The sequence below is a fragment of the Dermacentor silvarum genome, chromosome 1 (genome assembly GCF_013339745.2).
Source record: "Dermacentor silvarum isolate Dsil-2018 chromosome 1, BIME_Dsil_1.4, whole genome shotgun sequence".
NCBI classification, from domain to species: Eukaryota; Metazoa; Arthropoda; class Arachnida; order Ixodida; family Ixodidae; genus Dermacentor; species Dermacentor silvarum.
Genome location: NC_051154.1, coordinates 231,922,384 through 231,946,433, shown reverse-complemented (window position 1 = coordinate 231,946,433; position 24,050 = coordinate 231,922,384). Strand labels below are relative to the sequence as shown.

The window sequence follows — 24,050 nt, the reverse complement described above, 5'->3', positions numbered from 1 at the left end:
TCAGTCAGAAACGTGACAAGTCGCTGCTTCAAAGTAGTTGCCAAAAAAGAACGAAGAGCAAGGCACAGTTATCCTGATTCAATTCATAAGCGGAATGTCTGGATAGCTTCGAATACATATTTAGCTTTGCATTTAGAACAAGCACCATATACGCAGCTCGCGCCGTTTTGGACAAAGCTTAAAGGGACACTAAATGCAAATATCATTTCAACGTGTACTGTTAAAATATCATACCACAAACCTCGAAACGGTTGTTTCATGCCAAGATAAAGATTTATTTGAAGAGAAAATTGAGTGTGAAGCGTCCGCGTACCTCTAACGCCATTCAAATCGGCCGCCCGAGCGAGGAGTGGTGACGTCATGGCCATATAGTGACGTTGTGCCGCCGGTGAGTAAAACGTAGTAAAACGGCGCCCGCAGACGGCGTAACGGCTTTTTTTTTTTTTGGAAAGCGCAAACGCGCGGCCAGAAACAGAGCCAAGACAGAGCCGACGGCAGTGCGAAAACGGAACTATGGTGGCTAGCCAGCCACCATCCATGCTAGCCACCATAGAGAAAGGTAAAGCGCGCGCCGAATTGTGCACACGGTGATCGTCGACGCTCGTCGCAATGGACCAACTAGTTGACGACCCTGACAACGACACATTGGCTCGCGATTCTGGGTTCGATTTTAGCGATTGAAGCTCTGATGAGCGTGACACGGCTCGCGCTGCCGGCGTCGTTGCGTACTACGACGGCGGCCTCGACACCGGCTCTTCCGAGCGCGAAAGCAGCGAGGACTCCAGCAATGCGACGTCGAGCGACGAAGCTGGTCACCGTCTGGACGTGCCGTCGCGACTCTCAAGCTGCTAGCAAATTCAAGTGCGAGTTTAGCGAACCAGTAAAACCAGAGCGGCACTACGCGATAACGAAACTTCTGAAACGCGAAAGCTGTGCGGAGCAGAGTCGAGCGAAAACGAAACCTTTTGACCGCCCGCGTCGTTATCAAGTGTAACGACAAAAAGGTAATTTTTCTCAGAATCTAATAGAAGTAGACAAGTAGCATTTTCTTCCCTCTTATAATGCAACGAAACAATCTTTTTAATATGAGTGGTTGAGTACTAGTGACATAATTTTTTTGAGGAGTGCCTTCGTCATCGGGTAAGTACCGGAATGTCCCTGGGGAGTCTCTTATCGTGTCCTGCATTTACTTTAATTTCTCGATTCCTAAAGCTCTGTTCGCGATTATATTGACGCCTTAGACGTTCTAGAGCATTGCTCTATCACTTTAGCTTTTTATTTGACTTTACTGTCCCTTTAATGAGCTCCGAAAGCGGTTTTACATATCCTATGTAGCTGTGGCCAAAGCTTCGTGTCGTCCACCCAGTCGCCGTCTACGATATGTCCCGAAACAGAGGTTTCCTGAGCCGCACCGGCGTCATACACATTCATTGTAAACACGGAGGCAGTTGAGGCAAGCAACGGACGCGTCACCACGTGATCAAACATGGAAGCGCCCACGGGATCGTCGCGAAAAGGGTCTATAACCTCAGCAGCGCAGGCCACGTTCGCAGGCGCCATCGTCACGCTCTTGCCCGTCTGCCCCGACCCGTCTATATATTGCTGGAGCACTGTCTACCCGTCTCCATTGCTGCAGTGCCGTCGCCACACTGTTTCTCCTTCTCCTCTACCAGACTTCATGTTGGTCCACTCGCCATGTCCCCGATACGGACTTATGTCGGCCAGGGTAACCCCCCCCCCCCCCCCCCCCCCCCCGTGTAACACAAGCGGGACGTGCATACTGGGGCTAGAGGTCAACAATTTCGCTGCAATATTCTCAATGGGTGTACACTTGTAAACATGGAAATACGAAGACAGCTTTGTAGCCCACGCAATCGCTACACGGTAACGCATGCGAGGAAGTTTGAATAAACCACAAAAAGAATCTTCTGCGTGTGGAACACGCGACTTAGCACTTGACGCGACAGCCTTGAGATAGCTGCCTTCTCGTCCATTGTGAGGCGTAAACGTGAGGCGGAGGCGTAAACGTGAGCGGCCTGCATGGTGGTCACCTGGTGGCACAGAGCTGAACCAGACAAACACAGCTAATATTAGGTTTATTGAGTTCAGCCAAATTTATCTGCATCTTCTGCACCTATTAACGGTGAATTGCACCTAGGTCTTCGATTCCCCGAGTTACAGTGTTGCACCATGCACCCCCGTGCTCGATTACACGGGGTGCAAGGCAAGGTGCCGCCGCGGTGCAGTGCACCCTTGAACTTTGCAGTGAGGGGGTGCAGCCCGGCGCACCATAAACGGCACCACATGCACCTTTTAGTTTGGGGCAACGTGCACCTTTTCTGAATGGAACAAACCTATTGGAGTAACCAAGTGTATTCAAAGTGCGACCGTGAGCTGCTCCGAATGCGCAGGTGCGCAACTATGCGTGGCGGTGAGAATGACCAGTGTTGCTTGTCGACGCATTCGACACGTGGCCGGGGAGTTTGGAACTGCCGCGGCGAATGAGTGCAGAACCCCGCGAAAGGTGATATATATATACGGCACGCAGCGATCGGGTATTTTTTGGTATCAGAGACTAATCTTATTCATTATATCAATTGGCAAGACAATTGCACTTTGTTAAAACGACGTTTTAAGTACATGGATCTTCATGTGAATTTCAAGGGGAACTTCATTTACTTCGTTGTTACCATTATTTAGTTATATCCTGCTCGTTATAACGAGGTTAGAGCCTACATCACGCTCCCGGCTGTCATTGCGCTGTCTCTCGCAGTTTTTGGAAGCACACGCAAGGCTTGGTAAATAGATAAAATCACTTATGTGCACTTGGTATGTCAAATTTACTGCATAGTTGAATATCGTCCCGCACGGAAAGTGCGTAAAACTCGCTTCTGGCAAAGGTCGTGTGCGGAACGGTAACTCTATTTCCCTTAATCCCGCTATAGAGCTAACATTAAACTAAGTGATGGGTCGTTCAACCGTCTTGCGTATAAGTCTGGGCACCAGCATAGTGTGAGGAAGCTCAAGCAACCGCGATGAATGCTGGTTCAAAGACGTGTGGCACAACATTGGCTTGCGAATGCGGGAGAAACTGCGCACGTCGTGGCACATCGGATTTCTCTCCCTGCCATTTGATGCGATGCGCGAGCTGTTTACTTGACTTCGTTAAAGGCTGCTTCACATATACGCACGAAAATACCCCCGATAACTGTTCACGTTTACACGAATATGATGGGCTGATTGATGATGCGATATGCGCTATGTCACATTCGTGTTAACCCAGGTGCCGACTGCTATAGCACACACTCGGATGGAATTAAGGAGCGAGCAGAACTCGGGGCTCCCTGCATACTGCCCTATTCCGGTCTGTACATTAGTGCCTTAGTATGGCGAGATGAAGTGCAATAAGATGACTTCGCAAAGCCGTGGATAACTGCAAACTGACTTTTATGTGAAATTGATAAATATTTTTGACTCTTTTATTGATTTTGCTGCGTCGCATGGTGGGAACGCTCACAGTTTAGTTGGCAGCGCGGTAAAGCGCCTAGTACAAGTGGCGAACGCCTATGAAACTCCGCGTTTCGCAAAAGCTTCGTGCCCCCCCCCCCCTTTCTTCCCTATTTTCTTTCTTTCCTTCTTTCTTTCCTTCTTTCTTTCTTTCTTTCGCATCATTAAATTGGTCTATATAAACAAAATGACCAACCTCCGGGCCTGCTCACGTCACACGTACCACTGTCCTATTTTTACGTGTTCTAGTCTCCTGTATTTGTCGTCACGCTTCAAAAGCATCTTCAACGCGGCCATTCTGCCGAGGGCAGGCGTGCAAGCACCGAGGGTGTAGTCAGGAAGACGTAGTGGTACGAATAGCGGCACTATAGATCGTGTGCTCCTCTTTTATTTCCACTTCGAAGGCGACGTCCGTCATCTTTTTTGGGTGAAACGAGATGTATAGGGAAGTTTGCTTGGGCATTGTTTTTCGAGATTAAAAAGAAATGTTTTTTTTTCTGTTTTCTTTTTTCCGAAACAGCGTTCTTGGCCGTGGGAAATCAGAAGTTTCACGAAATCGCCAATGAATGGTTTACTCAGTTATCAAACTCAGCAATTCACCTCTCCCCCACGCCTCCTATTCGACCTGTTGGAGAGGAGGAAGAACTGGAGCTGGAGGGGAGGCGGAGGTGGGACTTCAGAATCTGTTGGATGACAGCGTGGTGCACACAATACGAGTGAGAGCAGACACGCACTGCTATAACTTGCAACAAATTTGTAGTGAAATGTATTACAGCAAAACTATATATGGCTAGGATTCCGGGATTTTCGTGGCGTAACGTCAATAGAAAACTACCATCATCTATGACTGATACCAGCAAATGCAAAGGCTCATACCCACATGAGGCAGAGGCTACAAGCACTCAGCAAAGTTAAGCGAACAGTACATACATTTTTTGTAATCACGCATACAACATATTGAACAGCATAGTTTCACTAAACAACAATCTTAAAACCAGCATCCGAACAACATAATTGATTAGACGCTCCTGCGCCTACGTGCAATGCGAAGCACGTAGCGCTCCCCGCATACGTTTGCCGGTAAAGATTACTGTTGCCGCGGCGACGGCAGTGTGCGACGTGGTGAGTGACGTCCTTAGCCTTTAGCATATATATTAACCACACTCTAAAAACAGTTGCACCCTTTGGGGTGCATTTTTGCCACACAACAATAATCGTCATCTCTGTTGCTTGCGTTTCCTATCTTGAAAACTCTGCACTTGCTACTTTCCGGTCGAGAACGCTGTGTCACGCTGATAACGCTCTCGTCGTTCGTGACCGAGAAGTGCCGGGCGCACAGCGTTTAAACAAAGGAAAGCCACGCAAGTCAGATGACGATTAGTGTTCTGTGGCAAAAATACGCCCCAAAGGGTGCAACTGTTTTTAGAGTGCAGCCTATCAACTGATTTCAATGTTTTTGCAGCACCGCTATGAGCGGTGGCGTCATGTCAAAACTATTATTCCATTGCTACCATTACTTTAAAATAGGATTACTACGATTAGTCTTAAGCCATAAAGCGTAGCATATCCTCCTAAGCAGTTGCAGCGGTGGTTCTGAAGAACAGCTTCGCTTGACATCCACATTCGCAGGGCCGTGGTGGCGAGTCAAATTTTTTTTTCATAAGTCTGCATTGCCTACTGGAAAGAGGAGCAATACTGAGACGCATACCATTAACAGGAATTTTACATGCCGTTGGTAAAAGACTAATCCGAAGGGGTCACTGAAGTCTGCAGGTTTTTTCAGTGTCAAAAAAGCACGCAAAGATATTTGAAGCGATGTGAACATAGAGCTACATAGTCAAGCTCTAGGCATATGCTAATTATACCAGTAGAAATAATTACTAGGTGACTATTTCTTTCTCTTAAAATATAATTAACTTTGTCCTGTGTATATGTTTAAATATATATTGTGTCCATGCATGGTGTTCTCAGTGCAAATGTAAAGAAAAGTTCAAGTGAAAACATACGGATGGGGCATATAGCCACCACTGGTGCTTCTAATGCGCTTGTCCTCCTAGTGTCAGGATTTGCAGCAATAAAGCTAATGTATGAATTAAAAGCCGTGCATGTCCACGCTAACAATGATTCAGTAAGCTTTTAGCCGTAATAAAATTGTAACTAAAGAGGTAGCGGCAGTTCAAACCAAACATTAAATGGTGTGGGTAACAGAACTCTGGCAATGACACTTGAGAGAGACCCCCCCCCCCCCCCCAACACGTAGGCGACGCCTATGGCTCCAACGATGAAGAGGACGAAGTAAGCCGAGCACGTGGTGGAGAACGCGCCTGGTGCCCGACTGGACGATCGCCATCTTAGATCATCACGCCCGCGTATTTGGTTAGGCCGGATCCCACGACATCGATACACTCTACCACGCGGGAATATACAGTGGTGCCGCCAGACGTCAGGACGCGTTCTAAAGAGACCACGCTAGCGTAAGCACCGAAGCGCCGCCGATCGAACAAGCACCCACTTTAGCCCGGGTACGCCTGACCATGGCAGTGCACATGCGCCTACTGAGCGATCGTGACTCCGAGGCCACCAGCATCGTCCTCGTGGTCATCACGCCCGCGCCCTTGGTAAGGCCGACTCCCGTAACGTCGAAGCACCCTACCACGGATGAATCTACAATGGTGTCGCCAAACCGCAAGAGACGTTCTAACGAGGCCGCGCAGTCGTCAGCCACGAAATGTCGCCAATCGAGGAAAGACCCGCCGTCGCCCGGTGTTTGGGTGAACGTGGCAGCGCGTGTGCGCCTACTGAGCGTTAGTGACTTTCAGACCGCAAGCATCGTCAGCGTGCAGGACTACAGGTGCCATGTGTTCGACCCCAAGGCCGAGGCGGAGTCTTTCCATTTTCGGGACGGGGCTAACGCCAAGCCCAATGAATACCAAATGTTCATGTTTGATCGGTTCTTGGATGAAACAAAAGACAATGTTTATGTGTGTGAGAACACCACCAGGGGCATCGTGACGATGCTCCTTGAAGATTGCAATTGCTCTTTGTTCGCGTGCATTTCGACTGGCGCCGACAAAGCTTTCGCATTGCTGGGCTCCGAGGAATGCCATGGAATGGTATCCCGCATGGCCAGCGAGCTGTACGAGCGCGCGCCTAAGCTGCACTCAGAAGGCCAGACATGCGACGTAGCAGTCGCCTATCTAGAAATCTACAACAAGGTTGTTCGAGACCTGCTGTGCCTCGACCCGGCCAAGAGCATTGTCCTATTGAACCTCACCATACACAAGGCGAAGGCGACCGGCGCCCTCCTCGAGCTGCTCTTGAAAGAAAAGAACCGGACGCAGCATACCACCAACGCTAATTCTGAGTCTTCATGGTCGCATGCCATCTCCCAGAGCTACGTCACAGTGACGGAGAATGCGACAAGCCTGAGCAAGCAAACTCGCGTGTCGATGTGCTCTGTTGACCTTGCCAGCACGGAGCGCGCAGCTTCGGCCAGTAGGGACGCAGAGGATCAGATGCGCGAGGGTACCAAGCTCAACCTGTCGCTGCTGGCCCTCGGCAACTGCATCGACGCCCGCCCGAAGAACGGGACGCAGCAAGTGCCGTACCAGGACTCCAAGCTGACCCACATCCTCAAGGACTCGCTGGGTGGCTCGGGCGACGTCCTTGTGATTGGGACAGCGATGGCGGTGAGGCTCAGCTACGAAGAAACGTGCAGCACCATGGGATATGTGCTGAGCGGGCCATGAAGATTGAGCTACAGGCCAAAAAGAATGTGCTCAATGGGAACGTGCCCATGTCCACGCATATACAACGCGCCCAACGAGAAGTACACTCACAAGGTGGAAGTACTTGAGCGTAAGCTCGAGAAGATGGAAATGCGGAATAGCATAGTTCAGGCTCAAGCGCGAGGGCTCAGAGACGGTCTGGTAGCCAAGAAGCCCTGCTGCAAGCTTAGTCGGCCAGCGGGGGCGGCAGTGGTCCAGTGACGTCTAAGGACGTCCTGTCCACAACTCCAGTCTTGTCGCCGAGCGCGGATATGGGCCCTGTCTAGCAACCTCGAGTAGTCGAACCCGTATCGTGTTGTGTCGCATTGTGAGCTGTGCTGAACAACATGCGTGGAAAACACCATATTTTCGAACCGCTCGGGACTTAGATGGAGAGACTCAGTGCGCCTCTTGATATATCTTTTTATAACTATTTCGTGGTTTCATTGAATCGTCATAATTTATATATAAATAAATAATCTGAAGAAAACTTGAATCACCCGTCTTCGCGCCTTTTTATCATTTTAGCAACTCACGCTCAAGTCAACTGTGTATTTTAAGTACAACCATACCTCCGAGGGGTAAAGAGCAACAATACTTCTCGAGGGAAGCTTTATGGCTAGCAATGCGTTCCCCCCTTTTTCTCGCTATTTTTTTTTTCTTTCTTCCTTTCGCATAATTAGATTGCTCTATATCACAAAATGACTATCCTCCGCGCGCTGAGGCGACACGTACCACTGTCCCATTTTTACGTATTGTAGTCTCCTGTATCTGTCGTCACGCTTCAAAAAAATATTCAACGCGGCCATTCAGCCGAAGGTAGGCGGTAAAACAGCGCCGATGTAGTCGGAACGAAATGGTGACACGAATAGCAGCACTAGGTCGTCGCTCCTGTCTGCTCTCGCTCGTATTGTTTCCAATACGAGCGAGAGCAGACAGGCACTGCGCTAACTTCCAACAAATGTCTAGGGAAATAGGTTACAGCGAAACTTTTTATGAGGAGGATCCCGGGATTTCTTCGTGGCGTAGCATCGAGAGAAAACTATCATCATCTATGGCTCATACCCACAAATGCAATGGCATCATACGCCCATAATACAGAGGCTACAAGCACTCAGCAAGGTCAAGCAAACAATGCATACATTCTTTCGAATCACGCATACAACATACAGAACAGCATACATTTCAATAAAGAACAATCTCAAAACAAGCATCCGAACAACATAATTGATAAGATGCTTCTGCGCCTATACATGCAATGAGGAGCACGTAGCGCTCCCCGCATACGCTTCCCGGTAGAGATTACATTTGCGGAAGCTGCCGCGTCGACGGAATCGTACAGCGTGGGGAGTGACGTCCATAGCCTTTCGTATATGAAATAACCAGCCTATCAACTGATTTCAATGTTGTTGCAGCACCGCTATGGGCGGTGGCGTGATATCAAAAGTATACGTCCATTGCTACCATTCTTCTAAAATAGCATTACTACCCTTACTTTAAAGCCATAAAGCAATGCATACCCCACTCAGCTGTTGTAGTAGTGGTTTTGAACAGCTGCGCTGAACATCCGCATTCGCAGGGCCGTGATGGCGAGGTAATTTTTTTTTGTCATAAGTCGTTAGCTTTGCCTACTGGAAACAAAAGCAATACTGAGACACATATCGTGCATTTCACAAGCCGTTCATGAAAACTCTGCCGAAGGGGTCACGGAAGTCTGCAGATTTTTTTTTCAGGGTCAAAAAAGCAACACGTAAAGCAATTTGACGCGACGTGAACGTACAGGATCATATACATGCTTTAGGCATAAGCTATACATGCCATTAGAAATAACTGTTAGTTGGCTACCTCGTTCTCTTTAGAAGTATAATGAACTGTGTCCTGTGTATATGTTTAAATAAGTTGTGTCTGTGCATTCTCAGTGCAAATTGAAAAAAAAAGAACAAGTTGAAGGGAAAAAATACGGATGAGGTAGCCGCGCGGGTGCTTCTAATACACATGTCCTCCTAGTGTCAGTATTTGCAGAAATAAAGCGAAAGTATAAACTAAAGCCCTGCACGTCCACGCTAACAATGATACTGTAAGCTTTTAGCCGCAATAAAATTTGAACTGAAAACGGAGAGGTTGCTCAAAAGAAACATCAAATGATATGGGTAACAGAACTCTGGAAATGGAGAGAGGGGAACAGATGGCTTCGGAGAGGGCTCCCGAGCCCCCCCCCCCCCCCTCCCTCCTCCGTAAGCGGCTCCTATGGCTCCAGCGGTGATGAAGAGGACGAAGTAAGCCGAGCACGTGGAGGAGAACGCGCCCGGTGCCCAACTGGACGATCGCCATCTTAAGGTCATCACGCCCGCGTCTTTGGTCAGGCCGGATCCCTCAACATCTATGGAGTAGCTCTACCACGAAAGAATCTACGGTGGGGCCGGCAAACCTCAGGAGGCGTTCTAACGAGACCGTGCAGTCGTCAGCCCCGAAACAGCCACCGATCGAACAAGGACCCGCTTTCACCCGGGGTACGGCTTACCATGGCAGTGCGCGTGCGCCTACTGGGCGATCGTGACTCCGAGACCACCAGCGTCGTCCTCGGGATTATCGCGCCCCCGCCCGTGGTAAGGTCGACTACCGCAACGTCGAGGAACCCTACCACGGAGGAATCTACAATGGTGCCAACTTTCGCCATGCTGGGCTGCGAGGAATGCCCCGCAGTGGTCTACCTTATGCCCAGCAAGTTGGACCAGCGCGTGGACAAGCTGCTATCAGAGGGCCAGACATGCGACGTAGCAGCCACCTATCTAGAAGTCTACAACAAGGTAGTTCGAGGACCTGCTGTTCCTCGACCCTGCCAAGGGCATTCGCAGATTGTACCTTACCATACACAAGGTGAAAGAGGCCGGCACCCTCCTCGATCCGCTCTTGAAAGGGAACAAGAACCGGACGCAGCATGCTCCCGACGCTAATGCTGAGTCTTCATGGTCGCACGCCATCTTCCAGAGCTACGCCACAGTGACGGAGAATGCGACAAGCACGCGCAAGCAAACTCGCGTCTCGATGTGCTCTGTTGACCTTGCCGGCGCGGAGCGCGCAGCTGCGGCCAGTAGGGACCCAGAGGATCAGATTCGCGAGGGTACTAAGCTCAACCTGTCGCTCCTGGCCCTCGGCAACTGCATCGACGCCCGCCCGAAGAACGGGACGCAGCAAGTGCCGTACCAGGACTCCAAGCTGACCCACATCCTCAAGGACTCGCTGGGTGGCTCGGGCGACGTCCTTGTGATTGGGACAGCGACGGCGGTGAAGCTGAACTAGGCGGAAGCGTGCAGCACCCTGGAATATGCGCTGAGCGGGCCATGAAGATCGAGCTACAGGCCAAAAAAAATGTGCTCAATGGGAACGTGCCCATGTCCACGCATATACAGCGCGCCCAACGAGAAGTACACGCACAAGGTGGAAGGACTTCAGCGTAAGCTCGAGAAGATAGAAATGTGGAAGAGCATAGTTCAGGCTAAGGTGCAAGGGCTCAAAGACGGTCTGGTAGCCAAGAAGCCCTGCTGCAAGCTTAGTCCACCAGCGTCGGCGGCAGTGGTCCAGCGTCGTCTAAGGACGTCCTGTCCACAACTCCAGTCTTGTCGCCGAGCTCGGATATGGGCCCAGTCTAGTAAACTCGAGTAGTCGAACCCATATCGCGTTGTGTCGCATTGTGAGCTGTGCTGAACAACATGCGTGGAAAACAACATATTTTCGAGCTGCCCGGCACTTAGTCGGAGAGACTCAGTGTGCCTCTTGATCGATCTTGTTATAACTACTTCGTGGTTTCATTGAATCGTAATAATTTATATATAAATAAATAATGTGAAGAAAACTTGAATCACTCGTCTTCGCCTGTCTATCATTTCAGCAACTCACGCTCAAATCAACTGTGTATTTTAAGTACAACGTTAAAGTTCGAGGGGTAAAGAGCAACAATACTTCTCGAAGGAAGCTTTGTGGCGAGCAATGCGTTCCCCCCTTTTTTTGCTATTTTTTTTCTTTCTTCCTTTCGCATAATTAGATTGCTCTATATCACAAAATGATCATCCTCTGGGCCCGCTGAGGTGACACGTACCACTGTCCTATTTTTACGTGTTCTAGTCTCCTGTATCTGTCACGCTTCAAAAATGTCTTGAACGCGGCCATTCAGCCGAAGGTAGGCGTGCAAAGAGCGCGGATTTAGTATTAACGAAATGGTGGTAAGCATAGCGGCACTAGGTCGTTCGCTTCAGTTGTTTATTGCCATAGGAATTATACGGACACTCCAAGCGGATTTCTGACGTCGGCGCCGCCTTCGCCGTGAGGTTCCGTATAAAGTCCAGCGGCGATAAAATCGTCGCCGCGCGTCGTATGTTGCATGTGCGAGTGAAAGCGCGCGAGGGACGCGTGCTTTCATAGGGAGCGAACGCACGGCGGAAACCAAACGCGACTTCTTTCGTCGCGCGAGAGGCCGTGGGGGACGGGTGGGAGGGAGGGGAGGCGACGTTTAGCTGCGGCGCCAAATGCTTAGCTTGCGACCGGGCGCAAGGAGAACTGGCGACTCAATCACCCACACGCAAGGAGGAAAGCGGGGAAGCAGCGCGGGCGGGAGGGGTTGCGGCTTCTGCTCTGCGAGCAACTGCGTACTTGTACTTTGCGCGGCGCCGGGCGGTCGCGCGCACCATATCTTGAAAGCGATCTGCAACACGGCTCCTACCTTTGCATGCGCTGTGCTTTCGCCGATCAGTTTCCGTTGAAGCGATAGACCGCACGAACCTTCGCTCGCTGCTGCTGTCGCGCTTGCTCACGCCAGCGTTTTGACAGCGATGGTGTGTGGATTGAGTGTGATCTATTCATGTTTGCTTGTGCGCACTGACATCATGCTTATTAATTCAGTTAGTAAGCGAATGTGTCCAACTTTATATAGCCGATAAAACTACTATCCTTACTCCGTATAGCTCGCTACTGATGCTTCGCCTTTCGGGCGAAACTGCGTCTTTTTATTTCCACTTGTAGGGCGCGTCTGTCATCTTTTTTTTTTTTTTTTGGGGGGGGGGGGTGAAACGAGATGAATAGGGACATCTGCCTGCCTAATTTTGCATATCCCCTCTTCGAGATTGAAACGATATACTTCGTTTTGTTTTCTTTTTTTTCGCCAACATAGCATTCTTGGCAGTAGGAGAAGTTGTGCGAAATCGCCAATGAGTGATTTACTTATTTATCAAACTCAGTAATTAACATCTCCCCACGCCGCCCATTCGACCTGTTGGAGAGGAGGAAAAAAAGGAACCGGGAGGGGGTCGCGGAGGCGGGACTTGAGAACCTGTTAGGCGATAGCTTGGGGACACAGTACGAACGAGAGCACACACGCACTCCTGTAACTTCCAACAAATTTGTACGGAAGTATATTACAGCGACACTTTTTATGGCAAGAATCCCGGGATTTCTTCGTGGCGTAAAATCGAGAGAAAACTATTATCATATATGGCACATACCCCCCAATGCAATGGCTCATACGCCCATAATGTAGAGGCTACAAGCACTTTGTAACGTCAAGCGAACAATGCATACGTTATTTCGAATCACGTATACAACATACATAACAGCATACATTTCAATAAAGAACAATCTCAAAACAAGCATCCGAATAACATAATTGATAAGATGCTTCTGCGCCTATACATGCAAAGAGAAGCACGTAGCGCTCCCCGCATACGCTTCCCGGTAAAGATTACATTTGCGCAAGCTGCCGCGTCGACGGCAGCGTGGGGAGTGACGTCCATAGCCTTTCGTATATAAGATAACCATCCTATCAACTGATTTCAATGTTGTTCCAGCACCGCTATGCGTGCTGGCGTCATGTCAAAACTATTCTTCCATTGCTTCCATTACTCTAAAATAGCATTACTATACCAATACTGTAAAGACATAAAGCATAGTTGTAGTGGTGGTTTTGAACAGCTTCGCTTGACATCCATATTCGCAGGGCTGTGATGACTAGTCATTCTTTTTCCCTAAGTCGTTAGCATTGCCTACTGGAAAGAAAAGCAATACTGAGACACATGACGTGCATTTGACAAGCCGTTCATAAAAGACTCTGCCAAAGGGGTCACTGAAGTCCGCATATATTTTTTCAGGGTAAACAAAAGCACGCAAAGCAATTTGAAGCGAGGTGAACATACAGCAACATATTCATGCTCTATGCATAAGCTATACATACCATCAGAAATGACTGTTAGTTGGCTACCTCGTTCTCTTTAAAAATATAATGAACTTTGTACTGCGTATCTGTTTAAATATCTTGTATGTGCATGGTGTTCCCAGTGCAAATAAAAAAAAAGTTGAAGTGAAAGAATACAGATGAGGTAGCCCCCGCTGGTGCGTCTAATCCTCTTGTCCTCCTAGTGTCAGGATTTGTAGAAATAAAGCGAAAATATTCATTAAAAGCCGAACACGTCCGCGTTTATAATGATGCAGTAGAATTTTAGGCGCAATAAAATTTGAACTGAAAATGTAGAGGCAGCGCAGAAGAAACATCAAATGCTGTCGGTAACAGAATTCTGGAAATTACACTTTAGGGGTGAGGGGGGGGGGGGGGGGACGGATGGCTGTGGAAGGGGCTCTGGAGCGTCACCCTCGTAGGCGGCTCATATGTTGTTGTTGTTGTTGTTGCCTCAAAACAAGGCTCGTACCCTCGAGGTGGATTGGCCACACTGGATAAAACATACACCCAACAACGTACAAAAGGGGTAAAGGCAAACAATCAAAATGAAGATTTTCGCAACTCCTAACACAGATTTTGAGAGGGCCTATACATAAACTAACTAAATAAAAAATTGAGGGAGAACTAACTATAAAAATAAAAATAAAATAACATGTCCCACGTTCGGTACCCTAGCAGGGTAACCTTCCGGATGCTTCAATGAATTTGTGCACAGCAGTGATCATCGAACCCTGGCTTGTGCCTAATTGACAGGCCCCAAAAGACAAAATGTTTGGTGTTGTTAGTGCCAAACCCACATTACTACTTGGAAATATCAGGGCCGGTAGTTTGTAGCGATGACTTTAAAGTAATAATGCCTTTTCGCGCTTATCGCGCTTTGTCAGTGGTCAGAGCGCCGGTCCGCTCGCGTTATCAACGGGATCAGCCGGCCGTGAGCAGTGGATGATAAGACTATTCTAAAATAAGTCATAAGGCATCGCTACAAAATCGCGGCCCAGAAACATTCTACGGAGGGAGGAGAAGCGGTGGGAAGAAAGAAAGAAATGGTCAATAGTTTCCGGTTGATTACAACATTAGCAGAGGTCAGTGATTGATAAACCAGATCTATGAAGATAAAAATTTAGGCGGGGAACTCTGCAGCGGAAATTTGACAGCGTCACCTCACATTGGCGTGAAAGGCACTTGCTCGAGATCCACCGAAATTTTAAATGTCGAAAATCGTCTGAGGAAAGTATGGGCGATTCATTGCAATTCAGCAATAAAAGGCGCTTAAATCTAGCTCCTTTATAAAAGAGAATTCAGGAAGAACATTTATGACCGAACCATTTAGTGATGTCGAAGCGAGCGAGTCAGCTGATTCATTTACAAAGATTCCACTATGTCCAGGGACCCAGAGAAAGCGCACTTCGGATAAATTTTCCGGGGTAAGAGTCGAAAATATACTCAGCAGGTGTGACTGATTATTGTAAGTTAAATGTGTACAGACCGAAAGCGCATCTCTAACCACTATTACTTGAGAATTCTGTGGACCCAATTTTCGGATGGCAAGAATAACTGCTAGAAATTCTGCAAGAAATATTGGAGTGTAATCACCGAGATGGAGATCAAAATACCAGTTGAGTTGATTGAAAAGATGCCGACACCAGCCTTCTCTAAATGTTGTGATGTGTCCGTAGAAGTAACCAAATGAGACGGAAATTCACTAAGATGGTCTTGGAGGAGACCTTCAAGTATGCGCGCAGGAATAAGTTTCGGGTGTTTTGGAAAATATCATCAAAAGTCAGTTTTACTTTGAACGAATTAGATTTTGGGGAAATCAGGCGCGGTAGACTAACTTGAAGTTTTGATAACAGCGAATGAACAAAAATAACTTGTGGCTGTCGGTAACGCCGCCATCCTGTTCTGAAAAATGATTCTGGAGAATTGATGAAAACGGGTTGCAAATGGGAGAGGGATGTATAATAAAGCTTCAGGAAAGTCAGGACAGTTAAGTTGGTTAAATCTGGAATCAAGTGGAATAATTCCAGACCCCAGATAAAGCTCATATGGCTCAAGCGGTGATAACGAGGCCGAAGTAAGCCGAGCACGTGGTGGAGAACGCGCCTGGTGCCTGACTGGACGTTCGCCATCTTAGATCATCACGACCGCGTCTTTGGTCAGGCCGGATCCCTCAACATCTATGGAGTAGCTCTACCACGAAAGAATCTACGGTGGGGCCGGCAAACCTCAGGAGGCGTTCTAACGAGACCGTGCAGTCGTCAGCCCCGAAACGCCACCGATCGAACAAGGAGCCCGCTTTCGCCCGGGGTACGCCTTACCATGGCAGTGCGCGTGCGCCTACTGAGCGATCGTGACTCCGAGACCACCAGCGTCGTCCTCGTGATCATCACGCCCCCGCCCGTGGTAAGGTCGACTACCGCAACGTCGAGGAACCCTACCACGGAGGAATCTACAATGGTGCCAACTTTCGCCATGCTGGGCTGCGAGGAATGCCCCGCAGTGGTCTACCTTATGCCCAGCAAGTTGGACCAGCGCGTGGACAAGCTGCTATCAGAGGGCCAGACATGCGACGTAGCAGCCACCTATCTAGAAGTCTACAACAAGGTAGTTCGAGACCTGCTGTTCCTCGACCCTGCCAAGGGCATTCGCAGATTGTACCTTACCATACACAAGGTGAAAGAGGCCGGCACCCTCCTCGATCCGCTCTTGAAAGGGAACAAGAACCGGACGCAGCATGCTCCCGACGCTAATGCTGAGTCTTCATGGTCGCACGCCATCTTCCAGAGCTACGCCACAGTGACGGAGAATGCGACAAGCACGAGCAAGCAAACTCGCGTCTCGATGTGCTCTGTTGACCTTGCCGGCGCGGAGCGCGCAGCTGCGGCCAGTAGGGACCCAGAGGATCAGATGCGCGAGGGTACTAAGCTCAACCTGTCGCTCCTGGCCCTCGGCAACTGCATCGACGCCCGCCCGAAGAACGGGACGCAGCAAGTGCCGTACCAGGACTCCAAGCTGACCCACATCCTCAAGGACTCGCTGGGTGGCTCGGGCGACGTCCTTGTGATTGGGACAGCGACGGCGGTGAAGCTGAACTAGGCGGAAACGTGCAGCACCCTGGAATATGCGCTGAGCGGGCCATGAAGATCGAGCTACAGGCCAAAAAAAATGTGCTCAATGGGAACGTGCCCATGTCCACGCATATACAGCGCGCCCAACGAGAAGTACACGCACAGGGTGGAAGGACTTCAGCGTAAGCTCGAGAAGATAGAAATGTGGAAGAGCATAGTTCAGGCTCAGGTGCGAGGGCTCAGAGACGGTCTGGTAGCCAAGAAGCCCTGCTGCAAGCTTAGTCCACCAGCGTGGGCGGCAGTGGTCCAGCGTCGTCTAAGGACGTCCTGTCCACAACTCCAGTCTTGTCGCCGAGCGCGGATATGAGCCCAGTCAAGTAAACTCGAGTATTCAAACCCATATCGCGTTGTGTCGCATTGTGAGCTGTGCTGAACAACATGCGTGGAAAACAACATATTTTCGAGCTGCCCGGCACTTAGTCGGAGAGACTCCGTGTGCCTTTTGATCGATCTTTTTATAACTATTTCGTGGTTTCATTGAATCGTAATAATTTATATATAAATAAATAATGTGAAGAAAACTTGAATCACTCGTCTTCGCCTGTCTATCATTTCAGCAACTCACGCTCAAATCAACTGTGTATTTTAAGTACAACGTTAAAGTTCGAGGGGTAAAGAGCAACAATACTTCTCGAGGGAAGCTTTGTGGCGAGCAATGCGTTCCCTCCTTTTTTTTGCTATTTTTTTCTTTCTTCCTTTCGCATAATTAGATTGCTCTATATCACAAAATGATCATCCTCTGGGCCCGCTGAGGTGACACGTACCACTGTCCTATTTTTACGTGTTCTAGTCTCCTGTATCTGTCACGCTTCAAAAATGTCTTGAACGCGGCCATTCAGCCGAAGGTAGGCGTGCAAAGAGCGCGGATTTAGTCTTAACAAAATGGTGGCAAGCATAGTGGCACTAGGTCGTGCGCGCCTGTTTTTTATTTCCGTAGGAATTATATGGACAGTCCAAGCGGATTTCGGCCGTCGGCGCCGCCTTCGCCGTGAGGTTCCGTATAAAGTCCAGCGGCGATAAAATCGTCGCCACGCGTCGTATGTTGCATGTGCGAGTGAAAGCGCGCGAGGGACGCGTGCTTTCATAGGGAGCGAACGCACGGCAGAAACCAAACGCGACTTCTTTCGTCGCGCGAGAGGCCGTGGGGGACGGAAGGGAGGGAGGGGAGGCGACGTTTAGCTGCGGCGCCAAATGCTTAGCTTGCGACCGGGCGCAAGGAGAACTGGCGACTCAATCACCCACACGCAAGGAGGAAAGCAGGGAAGCAGCGCGGGCGTGAGGGTTGCGGCTTCTGCTCTGCGAGCAACTGCGTACTTGTACTTTGCGCGGCGCCGGGCGGTCGCGCGCACCATATCTTGAAAGCAATCTGCAACACGGCTCCTACCTTTGCATGCGCTGTGCTTTCGCCGATCAGTTTCCGTTGAAGCGATAGACCGCACTAACCTTCGCTCGCTGCTGCCGTCGCGCTTGCTCACGCCAGCGTTTTGACAGCGATGGTGTGCGGATTGAGTGTGATCTATTCATGTTTGCTTGTGCGCACTGACATCATGCTTATTAATTCAGTTAGTAAGCGAATGTGTCCAACTTTATATAGCCGATAAAACTACTATCCTTACTCCGTATAGCTCGCTACTGATGCTTCGCCTTTCGGGCGAAACTGCGTCTTTTTATTTCCACTTGTAGGGCGCGTCTGTCATCTTTTTTTTTTTTTTGGGGGGGGGGGGGTGAAACGAGATGAATAGGGACATCTGCCTGCCTAATTTTGCATATCCCCTCTTCGAGATTGAAACGATATACTTCGTTTTGTTTTCTTTTTCTTTCGCCAACATAGCATTCTTGGCAGTAGGAGAAGTTGTGCGAAATCGCCAATGAGTAATTTTCTTATTTATCAAACTCAATAATTAACCTCTCCCCACGCCACCCATTCGACCTGTTGGAGAGGAGGAAGAAAAGGAACCGGGAGGGGGTCGCGGAGGTGGGACTTGAGAACCTGTTAGGCGATAGCTTGGGGACACAGTACGAACGAGAGCACACACGCACTCCTGTAACTTCCAACAAATTTGTACGGAAGTATATTACAGCGACACTTTTTATGGCAAGAATCCCGGGATTTCTTCGTGGCGTAAAATCGAGAGAAAACTATTATCATATATGGCACATACCCCCAAATGCAATGGCTCATACGCCCATAATGTAGAGGCTACAAGCACATTGTAACGTCAAGCGAACAATGCATACGTTATTTCGAATCACAGTATACAACATACATAACAGCATACATTTCAATAAAGAACAATCTCAAAACAAGCATCCGAATAACATAATTGATAAGATGCTTCTGCGCCTATACATGCAATGAGAAGCACGTAGCGCTCCCCGCATACGCTTCCCGGTAAAGATTACATTTGCGCAAGCTGCCGCGTCGACGGCAGCGTGCAGCGTGGGGAGTGACGTCCATAGCCTTTCGTATATAAGATAACCATCCTATCTACTGATTTCAATGTTGTTCCAGCACCGCTATTCGTGGTGGCGTCATGTCAAAACTATTCTTCCATTGCTTCCATTACTCTAAAATAGCATTACTATACCATTACTGTAAAGACATAAAGCATAGTTGTAGTGGTGGTTTTGAACAGCTTCGCTTGACATCCATATTCGCAGGGCTGTGATGACGAGTCATTCTTTTTCCCTAAGTCGTTAGCATTGCCTACTGGAAAGAAAAGCAATACTGAGACACATGACGTGCATTTGACAAGCCGTTCATAAAAGACTCTGCCAAAGGGGTCACTGAAGTCTGCAATATTTTTTTTTTCAGGGTAAACAAAAGCACGCAAAGCAATTTGAAGCGAGGTGAACATACAGCAACATATTCATGCTCTATGCATAAGCTATACATACCATCAGAAATGACTGTTAGTTGCCTACCTCGTTCTCTTTAAAAATATAATGAACTTTGTACTGCGTATCTGTTTAAATATCTTGTATGTGCATGGTGTTCCCAGTGCAAATAAAAAAAAGTTGAAGTGAAAGAATACAGATGAGGTAGCCCCCGCTGGTGCGTCTAATCCTCTTGTCCTCCTAGTGTCAGGATTTGTAGAAATAAAGCGAAAACATTCATTAAAAGCCGAGCACGTCCGCGTTTATAATGATGCAGTAGAATTTTAGCAGCAATAAAATTTGAACTGAAAAGGTAGAGGCAGCGCAGCAGAAACATCAAATGCTGTCGGTAACAGAATTCTGGAAATTACACTTTAGGGGTGAGGGGGGGAGGGGGGGGGGGGGGAACGGATGGCTGTGGAAGGGGCTCCTGGAGCGTCACCCTCGTAGGCGGCTCATATGTTGTTGTTGTTGTTGTTGCCTCAAAACATGGCTCGTACCCACGAGGGGGATTGGCCACACTGGATAAAACATACACCCAACAACGTACAAAAGGGGTAAAGGCAAACAATCCAAATGAAGATTTTGGCAACTCCTAACACAGATTTTGAGAGGGCCTATACATAAACTAACTAAATAAAAAATTGAGGGAGAACTAACTATAAAAATAAAAATAAAATAACATGTCCCACGGTCGGTACCCTAGCAGGGTAACCTTCCGGATGCTTCAATGAATTTGTGCACAGCAGTGATTATCGAACCCTGGCTTGTGCCTAATTGACAGGCCCCAAAAGACAAAATGTGTGGTGTTGTTAGTGCCAAACCCACATTACTACTTGGAAATATAAGGGCCGGTATTTTGTAGCGATGACATTAAAGTAATAATGCCTTTTCGCGCTTATCGCGCTTTGTCAGTGGTCAGAGCGCCGGTCCGCTCGCGTTATCAACGGGATCAGCCGGCCGTGAGCAGTGGATGATAAGACTATTATAAAATAAGTCATAAGGCATCGCTACAAAATCGCGGCCCAGAAACATTCTACGGAGGGAGGAGCTAGAAGCGGTGGGAAGAAAGAGAGAAATGGTCAATAGTTCCCGGTTGATTACAAAATTAGCAGAGGTCAGTGATTGATAAACCAGATCTGTGAAGATAAAAATTTAGGCGGGGAACTCTGCAGCGGAAATTTGTCAGCGTCACCTCACATTGGCGTGAAAGGCACTTGCTCGTGATCCACCGAAATTTTAAATGTTGAAAATCGTCTGAGGAAAGTATGGGCGATTCATTGCAATTCAGCAATAAAAGGCGCTTAAATCTAGCTCCTTTATAAACGAGAAATCAGGAAGAACATTTATGATTAGTGATGTCGAAGCGAGCGAGTCAGCTGATTCGTTTACAAAGATTCCACTATGCCCAGGGACCCAGAGAAAGCGGACTTCGGATAAGTTTTCCGGGGCAAGACTCGAAAATATACTCAGCAGGTGTGACTGATTGTTGTAAGTTAAATGTGTACAGACCGAAAGCGCATCTGTAACCACTATTACTTGAGAATTCTGTGGACCCAATTTTCGGATGGCAAGAATAACTGCTAGAAATTCAGCAAGAAATATTGGAGTGTAATCAGCGAGATGGAGATCAAAATACCAGTTGAGTTGATTGAAAAGATGCCGACACCAGCCTTCTCTAAATCTTGTGATGCGTCCGTAGAAATAACCAAATGAGACGGAAATTCACTAAGATGGTCTTGGAGGAGACCTTCAAGTATGCGCGCAGAAAATAAGTTTCGGGTGTTTTGGAAAATATCATCAAAAGTCAGTTTTATTTTGAACGAATTAGATTTGGGGGAAATCAGGCGCGGTAGACTAACTTGAAGTTTTGATAACAGCGAATGAAAAAAATAACTTGTGGCTGTCGGTAACGCCGCCATCCTGTTCTGAAAAATGATTCTGGAGAATTGATGAAAACGGGTTGCAAATGGGACAGGGATGTATAATAAAGCTTCAGGAAAGTCAGGACAGTTAAGTTGGTTAAATCTGGAATCAAGCGGAATAATTCCAGACCCCAGATAAAGCTCATATGGCTCAAGCGGTGATAACGAGGCCGAAGTAAGCCGAGCACGTGGTGGAGAACGCGCCTGGTGCCTGACTGGACGTTCGACATCTTAGATCATCACGACCGCGTCTTTGGTCAGGCCGGATCCCTCAACATCTATGGAGTAGCTCTACCACGAAAGAATCTACGGTGGGGCCGGCAAACCTCAGGAGGCGTTCTAACGAGACCGTGCAGTCGTCAGCCCCGAAACGCCGCCGATCGAACAAGGACCCGCTTTCGCCCGGGGTACGCCTTACCATGGCAGTGCGCGTGCGCCTACTGAGCGATCGTGACTCCGAGACCACCAGCGTCGTCCTCGTGATCATCACGCCCCCGCCCGTGGTAAGGTCGACTACCGCAACGTCGAGGAACCCTACCACGGAGGAATCTACAATGGTGCCAACTTTCGCCATGCTGGGCTCCGAGGAATGCCCCGGAGTGGTCTACCTCATGCCCAGCAAGTTGGACCAGCGCGTGGACAAGCTGCGGTCAGAGGGCCAGACATGCGACGTAGCAGCCACCTATCTAGAAGTCTACAACAAGGTTTTTCGAGACCTGCTTTGCCTGGACCCTGCCAAGGGCATTGGAATATTGTACCTTACCATACACAGGGTGAAAGAGGCCGGCACCCTCCTCGATCTGCTCTTGAAAGGAAACAAGAACCGGACGCAGCATGCTCCCGACGCTAATGCTGAGTCTTCATGGTCGCACGCCATCTTCCAGAGCTACGCCACAGTGACGGAGAATGCGACAAGCACGAGCAAGCAAACTCGCGTCTCGATGTGCTCTGTTGACCTTGCCGGCGCGGAGCGCGCAGCTGCGGCCAGTAGGGACCCAGAGGATCAGATTCGCGAGGGTACTAAGCTCAACCTGTCGCTCCTGGCCCTCGGCAACTGCATCAACGCCCGCCCGAAGAACGGGACGCAGCAAGTGCCGTACCAGGACTCCAAGCTGACCCACATCCTCAAGGACTCGCTGGGTGGCTCGGGCGACGTCCTTGTGATTGGGACAGCGACGGCGGTGAAGCTGAACTGGGCGAAAACGTGCAGCACCCTGGAATATGCGCTGAGCGGGCCATGAAGATCGAGCTACAGGCCAAAAAGAATGTGCTCAATGGGAACGTACCCATGTCCACGCATATACAGCGCGCTCAACGAGAAGTACAATCATAAGGTGGAAGGCCTTCAGCGTATGCTCGAGAAGGTGGAATTGTGGCACACTGTAGTTGAGGCTGAGGTGTGCGAGCTTAAAGACAGTCTGGTAGCCAAGACGCCCTGCTGCGAGCTCAGGAGACCAGTGGTGGTGACAGTGGTCAGCGACGTCTAAGGACGTCCTGTCCACAACTCCCGTCCTGTCACCCTAGCACGGCCTGTGGGCCCAGTCTTGGAATCTTGAGCACTCGAACCCAGCTCATTGTGTGTCGCATAGTGATATGCGTTGAACAAGAGTCATGTGAAATAGCATCCTTTCGAGCTCCTCGGGACTCATTGGCATAGACTTAGTGCGCCTCTAGACACGTCTTCTTTAAAACTTTTCAGTGGTTTCGTTTATTCGTAATAATTTATATATGAATAAATAGTCTGAAGAAAACTCGAATCACCCGTCTTCGCGCTTGTCTATCAATTTAGCAACGCACGCTCAAATGAACTGTGTATTTTAAGTACAACGTAAAAGTTCATGGGATAAAAAGCAACAATACTTCTCGAGGGAAACGTTAGCGTGCACACTGCTGTGCAAGAAACAGTCATAAACCATCAATGAGAGCAAACATTTAGGGAATGCGAAAACGCAAAGTGAGACATCGTGCCGTCTGAATTATGAACCTATGTAGCGGGGGCACGTGACAAACCTGCGGACCATTATCACAATCATCGTGACCCTTACTGAAGAAGATATGCCGCGTTGGCCCAGTGACAACGGCGGGCTGCTGCTGTATGCTACGTCGAAGGTTTGATTCTCAGCCGCGACAGCCGCATTTCGATGGAGACAAAAAGAAAACACACTTCTACAATTAAAGATAGAGAGGCCCCTTTAAGAACCACAGGTGGTCGAAAATAATCCGGAGCCCCACACTACGGCCCTTGGGTTGCTTCTGTATGTTAAATCCCGTGATTTGTTTTCATAAGAAAAATGGTCCACAGCTTAATAAAATAGGCTGGGGGCTCAAGCGTGGACAAGAGACAAGCGCTGTGGGCAAGAGAATGGAGCGACTGGAAGCGCTAGAGAATCTGATAATGCATCTTGCACGATGCCTACCCAACCCAAATTGGTGATCGACAACATCAACCCAAGTTGATGATCGACATCGACAGCAACGCTTGTATTTCCCCTAGCTCAACAACGAGAACTTAAACGGGCCCGTGGCACCACGCACGACCCAGCCGCTCCCGGTCGTGCTAGACGTAACCACAGCTTCTTCTTTTAATACCCACGGGAACGGCCCATGTAACCCAGCGATGCAA

The 24,050-nt window shown here is 48.8% G+C and overlaps 4 protein-coding genes across 4 annotated transcripts; all 4 read left to right on the top strand.

Moving 5' to 3' along the window:
- Nucleotides 1-6,041: 6,041 nt before the first annotated feature.
- LOC119437712 (kinesin-like protein KIF18B) lies at nt 6,042-7,256 on the top strand. Its single transcript, XM_037704691.1, has one exon. The coding sequence runs from the start codon at nt 6,042-6,044 to the stop codon at nt 7,254-7,256; it is 1,215 nt and encodes a 404-aa protein (XP_037560619.1).
- A 2,540-nt stretch (nt 7,257-9,796) lies between these two features.
- Nucleotides 9,797-10,574, top strand: LOC119437700 (kinesin-like protein KIF18B). The gene is made up of 2 exons (XM_037704689.1): nt 9,797-10,081; nt 10,152-10,574. Exons 1-2 carry the CDS (start codon nt 9,797-9,799, stop codon nt 10,572-10,574), a joined length of 708 nt encoding a protein of 235 aa, XP_037560617.1.
- A 5,242-nt stretch (nt 10,575-15,816) lies between these two features.
- Nucleotides 15,817-16,593, top strand: LOC119437690 (kinesin-like protein KIF18B). Its single transcript, XM_037704679.1, has one exon. The coding sequence runs from the start codon at nt 15,817-15,819 to the stop codon at nt 16,591-16,593; it is 777 nt and encodes a 258-aa protein (XP_037560607.1).
- A 5,253-nt stretch (nt 16,594-21,846) lies between these two features.
- Nucleotides 21,847-22,668, top strand: LOC119437679 (kinesin-like protein KIF18B). The gene has a single exon (XM_037704671.1). It carries the CDS (start codon nt 21,847-21,849, stop codon nt 22,666-22,668), a length of 822 nt encoding a protein of 273 aa, XP_037560599.1.
- Nucleotides 22,669-24,050: the final 1,382 nt, after the last annotated feature.

What these genes read in the sequence shown, in the direction of transcription:
- LOC119437712 (XM_037704691.1), top strand. Translation starts at nt 6,042, where the DNA reads ATGGCAGTGCACATGCGCCTACTGAGCGATCGTGACTCCGAGGCCACC.
- LOC119437700 (XM_037704689.1), top strand. Translation starts at nt 9,797, where the DNA reads ATGGCAGTGCGCGTGCGCCTACTGGGCGATCGTGACTCCGAGACCACC. An exon ending in ATCTAGAAGTCTACAACAAG is followed by an intron (nt 10,082 to 10,151) that starts GTAGTTCGAGGA and finishes ACCATACACAAG; the next exon opens with GTGAAAGAGGCCGGCACCCT.
- LOC119437690 (XM_037704679.1), top strand. Translation starts at nt 15,817, where the DNA reads ATGGCAGTGCGCGTGCGCCTACTGAGCGATCGTGACTCCGAGACCACC.
- LOC119437679 (XM_037704671.1), top strand. Translation starts at nt 21,847, where the DNA reads ATGGCAGTGCGCGTGCGCCTACTGAGCGATCGTGACTCCGAGACCACC.